Genomic DNA, 10,502 nt, shown 5'->3' with positions numbered 1-10,502 from the left:
TTCGAAAATAAAGTTCATTTTGCGGTAATTATCAACGACAAAATATTTTTTAATAAATAAAATTTTGTGATCTCAAGCTTTCAGTGACATCTATCTGAAACAAACGACAACAATCTGTTTTATTTTAGGTTAGATAAAGGAGATGGCGGCGCTATCGACATGAATTAGTACGGTATAGGCGACTGTCCCCCCTGGTTGTATTAGTATCTCTTAGTAGTCTGTGGTTGGTTGTATAAAAGTAGTTTTGACGGATGACGGTCGTGTGTGATAAAACTTGATTGTCATAAAACTCATAAATCAATGTATTAATCAAAGAACAAAGTAATTTAATCAGATTTATTTGCTCTATAAATTTAAATTATCTCGTTCTGTCTGAGTGCTATGTTCGTGACATCCACTTGTATATCGAGCTGCTTGTAGGAACAAAGACAGTAACAACAAGACATCTGATCTTTGTTTACTTTCGTAATAAAAATAGAAGTGATCCCAATGGAGGGTGTAAGCTCATCACCAGAAGATCACTCATGTTCAGATGGAGAAGAAGAACGCAAAAATCCAAGGCACACACCAGGAAACCATACAAGTCAAGGATTTGCTCAAGGTACCTCTTCCGCCTCTGGATCACAATTGGAGGAAAAAATGCGTCGCAAACTGCAGTTTTTCTTCATGAACCCAATCGAGAAGTGGCAAGCCAAACGGAAATTTCCCTATAAGTTCGTCGTGCAGCTTATCAAGATAGTACTTGTCACTTTCCAGCTCTGTTTATTTGCACACAACAGATACAATCACGTAAACTACACGTGGGACAATAGAATCAGTTTTTCGCACCTATTCCTGCTCGGCTGGGATTCCACGCGAGAAATAAATGCATATCCTCCTGGTGCAGGGCCATTAGCTGTGTACAAATTGGATGAATTTTATAATGCACTAGATTATGCATATGAAGGCTATTACAACCTTTCCAATGCTATAGGTCCTTATTCATATAATGACGAGGAAAACATTCCACCACCACCAAAGTTCTGCCAGTACAACTATAAGCAGGGTATCATTAATGGATTTAATGAAAGCTATGAGTTCAATGCTGAAATAGTACCCTCATGTATAAATTTTACAAAAACATTTGGTTTATTCAGATCAAAGCAATTTTTCGAGGAATCTGACTTGAAGGTGGATTTTGCTTCTTTAGTTCGAGCAGAAATGATGTTTTCCATTAAAACTATTAACTTCAGAGCAGCGGGTCCCATCACTCCACCAGATTGCTACCGTTTTGATGTCGCTATCATATTTGATAATGAAGATCATGATGGTCAGATGTCTTTGTCCTTAGATGCTGAACCATATAAATTAACCTGTAAAGGAGACCAAGAATATGTTACGGATAATAAAATTGATCAGGTGCTGAGAAGTATCTTGAACATTCTAGTCATTTTAATCTGTTCAGCATCACTGATTTTGTGTAGCAGAGCTATCTACCGTGCTCAACTGCTAAAAGAACTGACTGTTCAATTCTTCCGGAGAGCGTATAACAAAGAACTAAGCTTGGATGGGAGACTTGAGTTTCTGAACATCTGGTACATCATGATCATAGTTAATGACATCCTTATTATCATGGGTTCAGCAATCAAGGAACAGATTGAACGTAATCAGTTCACTAACGATCAATGGAATGTGTGCTCATTATTCTTAGGCACAGGGAACTTATTAGTTTGGTTCGGAGTACTAAGATATTTAGGTTTCTTCAAAACATACAACGTTGTCATACTAACATTGAAAAAGGCAGCACCAAAGATCTTCAGGTTTTCTATCTGTGCACTACTCTTGTATGCAGGCTTTACATTCTGCGGTTGGTTGATATTAGGCCCATACCACATGAAGTTTAGATCCCTTTCAACCACCTCAGAGTGTCTCTTCTCACTTATTAATGGAGATGATATGTTTGCTACCTTTTCTGTTATGTCAAAAAAATCACCATTACTTTGGTGGTTCAGTAGAGTGTACCTGTACTCGTTTATAAGTTTGTACATCTATGTTGTTCTCAGTTTGTTCATTTCGGTCATAATGGATGCGTATGACACTATTAAACAATATTACAAGGATGGTTTTCCAAAGAGTGATTTACACACTTTTATAGGCGAAACGAGCTGCGAAGAGGTCTCATCGGGACTGTACCGCACGCAAAGTTCGTCATCTCTCAATGCCACAATGAACTCATTGTTTTGTTGCAACTTTTACAGAAGCGCATATGCTAAGATAGGAGGGGGCGGATCCACTTTAAACTTATTATAAACAGTATGAATTATATAGATTGTAACAATGAATGTAAATAATTAATGTCATGTTAGGTATCTAAGTGTTTGAATTAGATGTTTTATGTAAATGTTGCGATTTTGGAAATGGGGGCAGTTGCGAGGTAGCTCTGAGGCTGATTAAGTTGTAAAGTATTTAAAAGAGTACCACTAGATCTTGTGACCAGAAAATGATTTTGTACCTTAGTTACCAAAGAGAAAAATGTGTTTATTCGTTTTAGTTAATCTATGGCAACTGTTAAAGTAATAAGGTCATCAATCATAGAGTAATCCAAAGGGCATAATGTTTTAGCCAACTCTCACAATTACCATATTATTTGCAATGGTGTATGTGTTAGACGAGCCTACTTGTAGCACAATCAAATGTTTTATATTGTACTGCATAATCTAATCAGATACGGAAGTTAACATAATCTTATCTTAATTTTAATAATGATTGTAATTGAACACAGACTTCAATCTAACTATCTTAGATATATTAGATCTAATGGTCTGTGGAATTTAACTTCAACTTGCCCACTTATTTATTTATTTATAAATCAATGAAAATTTACAGCATTACTTATGTTTTTTATTTTTTCTTGCCAAACTGGGGTATTTTCTTATAGTGTAATATTTTGCAAAGGATTAATGAAATTGAAATATATGGAAATATTTATATAAATTGTAAAGTAGGTAGTTGTAAGTTTTGCTGTCTATAAAATGTTACTAGTTCTTTTTGCAGTTTGAAATTATTATTATTATTGAATTAGAGAAATAGATACAGGTTCATGCAATTTTTGTCTTCATCATCATCATCATCCCAGCCTCCTCTCAGAGATTTTTTGTATTATTTTAATTATAAATAATAATAATAAATAATAAATAAATATACCATCAGCCAAATATGTGGTCTACCACCCTAAAGTTGATAATCGTTTGCATGTTACAAAACAATAATGCCAATAGACGTGTCTGTCAACTTGAAAGTTCGACTTTAGCGACATATTTGTGTCAAATTGGTGTCAAGTGTCCCAAGATATTTATTTATTATATTCATTTGATAGGAACTTGTTTAAAAATTGATAGACCACTTATTTAGCTGATGGTACCTGAGTACATACATTAAATAAATTGTAGAAAGTATGTGTGAGTTAAGCTTGGAATTGTACTTAGTATCTAAGTATATCTGTGTAGATCACATGTTTGTATCTCAAGCACATTGTATGTACCTATTTTATTTAATTATATTGTACCTTGTCAATTAACGCATGAATGTGTAAAATAATATATATTTTGTATCAAACATTTATCTTTTACTCAGGTTTCACTGCAATCAAATTTGGGTCAATAACTCATTGGTCTCGTAATGTTTTAATTATCTGCGTGTTATGTCTGATCACCGTATGCGTGTTATTGACTCATCGATCAGAAGGGCTACTACGAAACTCGCAAATCGAAGTTCGTTTCGACCGTCCCTCTCGCTCTCGTATTAAGTGGGACAGCACGACACGAACTTCGTGTTTCGAGTTTCGTAGTAGCACTGCAGAGTATAATACACATTGTCAACACTATAAAATTTCTCGCGTATTGATGACAGAATTATTCCTTCTTAGTCACACTAATCGGGCGTGTCATCATCATCATCTCAGCCTATATAATGTCCACTGCTGGGCACAGGCCTCTTAGAACGCGGGCCGAAGTTCCCACGCGCTACCAGTACGTATTGAGAACTTCACACACACTGCTGAATTGCTTCGCAGGCTTCTCTCACGATGTTTCCTTCGCCAGTGGTATAAATTTAAAATGTAAAATAAACTACTAATAATAATAATAAACTAATCGTGTATACAGATGTGCCAAAGGAAACTTTGTATGGGGATTGAAACTTTCCGTTTCTTAAATTTAAATTTCCTATAGTATTTCTTGTGAAAATTTCCAGAAATTTCCAAAAGTTTTTTGGGAACTTTCTGCAACTTGCACATCAGTAATCGTGTCTTACCTACCCCACAAGCTGTCATGGTTTAAAGTTACCGCTAATTTATCATGACCTAAATCCTAGCATTTTTATTATCAGCGTTATCGAATGATAAACAACTACTTCGAAACACTAGAAACTTCGGTAAATAGGTATATGTGGATGTACCAACTTAACTGATGACGATGATTTTAAACAGTTACTTATTGTTATTGTCGGAAAGTCCGTAATATTTTCCAGTCATCCAGAATAGTTTTAACTGCTATCACAATACCTACCTACTTGTATTGTGCTGCTATACATGGAAGGTTTAGGTACTTAATTAATTTGGTACATTCAAGGATTTTAAACATTTTACTTAGGTATCTATCATCGTAATAACTATAATGTATTTCAATACAGAAGTGTAAATGTTTAGATAGATTTAATGGCGGAATTTCAATATTTAAAACACCAACTGACGTAAAAAGTGACCGGTGTTATAAGTTTTACCGCTAAGTGTGTCTGTCTGTCTGTGGTACCGTAGCTCTCGTATGCGGGTTTTTTTTATTAAAAATCTGGTCTTTCTATTTAAAATATTGAACTTTGAAGTGACAAAGTCGGGGTTTTCCAACTTTTTCTTGGTTAGGTTATGCTTTCATTTAGTTACCTAATTATCTAAACCTTTCAAGACGTTGGATTTCCGAAGAAAATTAAAAAAAAACTACCAAGCAGCCAAAAATCTGGCCCTCAAATGTATGCAGTAATACGTAGGAAATTATACCGAAGACGCGTAATTTTGTCAAAATTAGACATTAATAACATTGTAATAAGAATCACGGCACGCGTCATCGTGAATGACTACCTATATAGTGGGCCAAATTTTATGTTGAGTATATTTTCAAAATTTACCACCCTATTTATTTATTAGCACCAGCTGCCCCTTTATTGTCATTCAAGCAAGAGGGTGAAGAAAAGCGTACGCAAACTGAAGGGAGTAAACGGACGAGAAAGTAAAACTTAAAAATTATCTTGTTTCTTTATTCTAAAAAAATAGTTTAGCCTAATGCCACTTAAATTAAACAAATCACAACATACAGCCAGGTAATGCAGACATATTCAACTTAGATATGTAACATTACGCAACTAAAATTCAAATCTCATAGAAGTCAAAACAAATACCTATACAAAAGAATTAAAGTCGTTGTTACATTACAATTACCTATCATGTGTGGTTTTTATTTTAAACATTGTATAATGTATTTGCTATGGCGAATATACTGGCATTGGCAAGCGCACAGAAACAATTAAATATCAACAAATAACTATAATGACATAATTCACGTTCCTAAGAATAGACCACAACTTTAATAAATAGATACGCCAACAGTAATATTTTTTTACATATATTTTCCTTACATACTTAATTATTAATATATCATTTTCTCCAAAATATATTACGATAGTTATGTTTATTATATTTATATAAAAACTACAATGAGTCACGAACATTTCATAGTTTTTTTTTTTGTATTTTATTGATTGCCTACATCGATTAACAATCTAGTCTAGTGAACAATAAAATAGTAGGCTCTATGATATTTAATGATATGGATGTAAAAGCCAGCTGGGAAAATTATTCATACGGATGGTTTCTACCATTTAGCTCCAATAAGATAGACGGTGCAAGAATATTGTGCGAGCGTCTTTACATTACGTGGCTGCGAAGCAATGGATCAATAAATTATCTATCATCAGCCGCAATGTACCGAAAACGCACGATAATTTCTTAGCACTATCTAACTTCTATCCATGGGCGCCGGGACGGGGGTGCAAGGGGGCGCACTAGCACCCCCCTGGCGTAAAAGAAAATAAATAGAACTAGACATAGAGAATGAAACCTATAAATGCACCTTCTATATGCAGATGCAATGCATCCTTCTGAAATTAATCCTGCCGCCGCCCATGCTTTTATCTGGTTTATTCTCCCATAGTAATATGGTCTAACGCCGTTGGTCTATTAAAGCTTATCTGTTATTTTTGTGGCAAAATCCATTCAGCAATTTTTCAAATTGCTTGTGTATTAAATAAAACTAATAATCAATTTTATATAAAATTTGGATCTACAAAGTAAACGACGAATCAACAATTAAGCTGCCATACTTTCAATCATTATCAGTGGCGTAGCTAGGTAACCTAGGGCCCTGGGGCAAATAAAAAAATGGGGCCCACTGCTATCAAAACTGGTAAGGTTTTTTGAAGTAAAATCATTATATATACAAATACTTTAAAAATGCTAAGCAACTTTATCATCAGCTATAAAGCAGAATTTCGAGGGCCCCCTGAGCTTGAGAGCCCCGGGGCACTGCCCCGCCTAGACCCTTGGTAGCTACGCCACTGATCATTATAAAACCATTCTAGATGAAAATAAATATAATTTAAATAAAAATAATCAACACACTCCAACCTGTTACGCTTAATTAAGTTGTCAACACTTGGCAGACGGAACAATGGGAGAGTTCTTTGGTAATCGAAGAGAATAATAAACATCGCTCGCAGTGTTTCATGTAACGACATGCCACGAGTGCCGAAAACGGCCAGACGCACTAAGTCTTAGTATTTAACAAATTCTTCAGTCTATTTTTTACTTTTTCTCATCGACGTTTTGACTGCGAGGCGGGGCTCCAAGCATAACTTGGATTTCGTCGGCGCTCTTACCTTTCGTCTCCGGAACAACGAAAAAGATGAACACAAACGCTAGGAGCATGATCCCGGCGAACATCCAGAATACCTGGCCCTGCCCAATGGCCGCGTTCAAAGAGTTGAAGGTACTGGTCACCGTAAAGCTGAGCAGCCAGTTAAAGGTACCAGCAGTAGACCCGACGAAAGCCTTGATATCGATCAGACATAATTCACCCGCCATCATCCACGGGATAGGTCCGAAACCGAGCGAGAAAGCAATGATGAACAACGAGAGGGACAATAATGGCAACCAGGAGATACTCTGGACGATAGGATCGTCAGCACCGTGGGTAGATTTTAAGAAAAAGAATACACCCAAAGCGGTGGAACACAGACACATGACGAGGGCGGAAAAGAGAAGCAAGATACGTCTGCCAAGCTTGTCGACAACTAAACTTGACGTGAACGTGGCGACCACTTGGATGACTCCGATGATGATGGTTGCTATGGCAGATTGGATCGCGGCTCCGGCGCTTTCGAATATGGCCGAGGTGTTGAAGATAACCGCATTGATACCTGACAGCTGTTGGAACAACATGAGCGCGTAGCAAATCACCAGGGCTTTCACTGCGGTCTTCTTCGTGATGGCACTCTTAAACGATATAGGATTTCTCTTGGCCTCGTCGTCTTTCTCTCTTAGATTGTTCAGTTCAGAATCCACATCGTAATTCCTTCCGCGCAGGTTGATGAGAGCGTCTCTCGCTTCGTCATTTCTTCCCTTCATGACCAGATAGCTAGGGCTTTCTGGCATAAAGAAGAACACGAGCCCGAACACGAGGGGTATGCAAGTACAGAGGATGTTGAACACGAATACAGACGTGTAGCTTCCGACGGCGTAGGCGAATAGGATACCGACGGTGATCATTAATTGGAAGTAGCTACCGAGGGTGCCACGAATGGAGTCCTGTGCGATTTCACTGGTGTATGCCGGAGCGGTGACGCAGAAGGCTCCGCCGGCTACACCGGTGATGAATCTGCCAGCCATCAACATTCCGACGCTGGTAGCGAAGGTGATTAGTAACCAGCCAAGAGTGAAGGGTAATATGAGGAACAGCATGGTCTTTTTGCGACCTATGACGTCCATAATAATGCCAATGGGGAAGCAAATGGCAGCTGCGCCAAGGTTGATGAGCGAGGCCACCCAGTCGCCCTGTGACGCGCTGATCGGGAAGTCATAGTCGGTGCTGTTCTTTTGAATAATCTTGATGACGACTGGGGAGGACCACCCCAGCATAGATCCAGCTGCTAGAGCTCCAAGTGTGGCTGAAATAGAGATAAAAAAATTGGTTAAAATTTGTGTTTTACAGTATAATTGATGACACATTGTGCACTCTATTTCATTTCATCATCGTTCATTCATTATTTATAAAAAAAAAACACAATGGACACAGTATAATTAAAAAAATTGGAATTTTACATGTTAGGAAATTATAAGAAATTCACAAAAAGATTGCATAGAAATAAAAGTAAAAAAATAATAATTATATACATACTGGATAATTAAATAATCATTGAATCTGACAGTAATTGGAGTGTTACACGAATTTAATTGTAGAGCCCTACAAGGAGGCTGACATAGACCATAGTCATATAAGACACACTTACCACAATAGGAAAGATGTAGTTGTCAATAAACATAGTATAATTGAATAGTACCTGATAGAGCTGCAATATATTGTGGCAGCTTGCGGCCCGTGTCAGCCCGGGGCTCCACCAGGACATCCTGGGAGACTCCAATGTTGGCCATCGCACCGTTGTTGCTGTCAGGTCGCTGGAAAAGGCACAAAATGTGCTATTTAGGCCACAAATATTATTTAAGTTTTTTTTTACTTTCCTTCTGTTTTCTCATTTGATGTAAGCCAACTACTCAAACTTGCATCACATTAGAAAATTTATCATTCTTCCCACATTATCTCCATAATTACGGAGCTTAAAAAAGAGAAGAAAAGACTAACTAAAACATTTTTAGACGGAGTTTAACCTTTTAGCTGCCATTACATTTTTATTTTTACATGCCTGTGTCGCCACCTACACCAAAACTATATCACATTTTGTTGAAATCTCATTTATAAGGCCTATGTCAAATATTCATCATTATAATTTAAAAATTATTGTCAATTACTGAAGTTTGACATTAGCTTTGACATATGCCCTAAATTTAGGATGTTGGGCCTTACAAGGTTAATTATAAGACTGTGGTGAAATGAGCTGGATAATTTGTGTCTTATAATTCAGACAATGTTAAAGGGTTAAAAAGTTGAACCATGTTCTACTGGTTACCATATAAAGCAAATAACTGGAAAAGAGATCTATTTAGTCATGAAAATACAATGTTGTGTAATGGAAGTTTTTCATACTTTTTTAAATTGCCAGTGATTTTCTTTATCCATATTTTTACTTATAGTTAACAAGAACACTTATTAGACATACATGACGCTAATATTCTTAAGACATACACCTAGACCTTATCAGAGGACTATGGTCTTAAAGCAACAAATGAAATAAATAAATAAATAAGGAAGCCTCAGTAAAACTCGCAAGTGCCTCATTATTTTTTAGATTTTAAAACGCTTACCTAAAATAATATGGATTAGAATTTGAAACAAAACATTTTCATGGGGTAGTTGGCCCATTGTCATGTTAACAGCAGTTGGAATTATCAGTTGTGTCTGAGTGCAAATGTTTTTAAGTCAATCAAGCCATAATAAGATTACAGGCTCAGCTAAGAGGCCAAAGAAGGTAAAAACTTGTGTAAATGATATTACATTAGTTTCGTTTTGTTCAACTAAATTATTGTTTAATAGGTCATTTATATTCTTTGTATGTGTTACTCTACTGTATAATTTAATAGTGGCATATTTGCTGGTCCATGTTTCGTTTAAGTCTTATTTTCTTAAGTTTTTTCCTATATTGTACCGTTTTTTGCTCAAATAAACATTAAATTTATTTACATAAATGTTTATTGTTGTTCAGTGTGATGAATCAAACAAAAGGGATTGTAATTAATTTATTGACAATAATACTTAATGCAAATTCGAATGTGTGCAGTACACCAATTATCAACGCGACATTGGATCGCAATAATTATGCGACCCAGATTCGTCACAAGTTTTCCATAGCGGTGCATGAAGGCTATCTAAGTGTTTAATTAAATGGAAAGCCATGAAAACCCAATAGCCCTGAAAACGTCCATTTCATTCTAGTGCGTAAATACCTCATTTTGTAAAACGCTAGGTCCAGGCAATGCAGGATATAATGCACCCAGCAAAGGTTCACTTTCCGAATCACTGGTGTGGTTACGTCGATATAAAGTGGATCTCATTTTGAACAAAACTTTTGCACTTAATTATAAACGTCCGTGTTATCGTTCAGAATGTGGAAAACTGTTCAATTTACACGTTAACAAGAAAATCATCACAAACAGCTGGCTTTATTGTTTGTTATTGTGATTATGACAGACAATGACAATGTCGCTCGTCTCGTCTCGTCATTCCATTGCCAAAGTAGTCGTCAAT

At 36.4% G+C, this 10,502-nt stretch overlaps 2 protein-coding genes across 9 annotated transcripts in view; one reads left to right on the top strand and one right to left on the bottom strand.

The window, feature by feature from the left end:
- The first annotated feature begins 206 nt into the window (after positions 1-206).
- Positions 207-3,594, top strand: LOC141430680 (mucolipin-3-like). The gene has a single exon (XM_074091517.1). The coding sequence runs from the start codon at positions 490-492 to the stop codon at positions 2,287-2,289; it is 1,800 nt and encodes a 599-aa protein (XP_073947618.1). The 5' UTR covers positions 207-489; the 3' UTR covers positions 2,290-3,594.
- Positions 3,595-5,272: 1,678 nt separating this feature from the next.
- Positions 5,273-10,502, bottom strand: part of nebu (solute carrier family 2 member nebulosa) — a 111,206-nt gene continuing 105,976 nt past the window's right edge. For 7 of the 8 annotated variants that reach the window (XM_074091523.1, XM_074091524.1, XM_074091519.1 and 4 more), the window contains 2 exons: positions 8,644-8,758; positions 5,273-8,250 (listed from right to left, as the gene is read on the bottom strand). In XM_074091523.1, coding sequence (XP_073947624.1) covers positions 6,890-8,250; positions 8,644-8,758 — 1,476 coding nt within the window. In that variant the 3' untranslated portion in view covers positions 5,273-6,889. Of the gene's footprint in view, positions 8,251-8,643; positions 8,759-10,201; positions 10,472-10,502 lie in introns of those variants that run through there. The other variant, XM_074091521.1, reaches the window with a different exon arrangement.

This window comes from Choristoneura fumiferana, chromosome 8, assembly GCF_025370935.1.
Source record: "Choristoneura fumiferana chromosome 8, NRCan_CFum_1, whole genome shotgun sequence".
Classification (NCBI taxonomy): domain Eukaryota; kingdom Metazoa; phylum Arthropoda; class Insecta; order Lepidoptera; family Tortricidae; genus Choristoneura; species Choristoneura fumiferana.
The sequence above is the reverse complement of the archived record's forward strand: the minus strand, read 5'-3'. Positions and strand labels throughout refer to the sequence as shown.

Bases quoted from the DNA above. Each gene is read 5' to 3' on its own strand.
- LOC141430680 (XM_074091517.1), top strand. From the start codon at position 490: ATGGAGGGTGTAAGCTCATCACCAGAAGATCACTCATGTTCAGATGGA.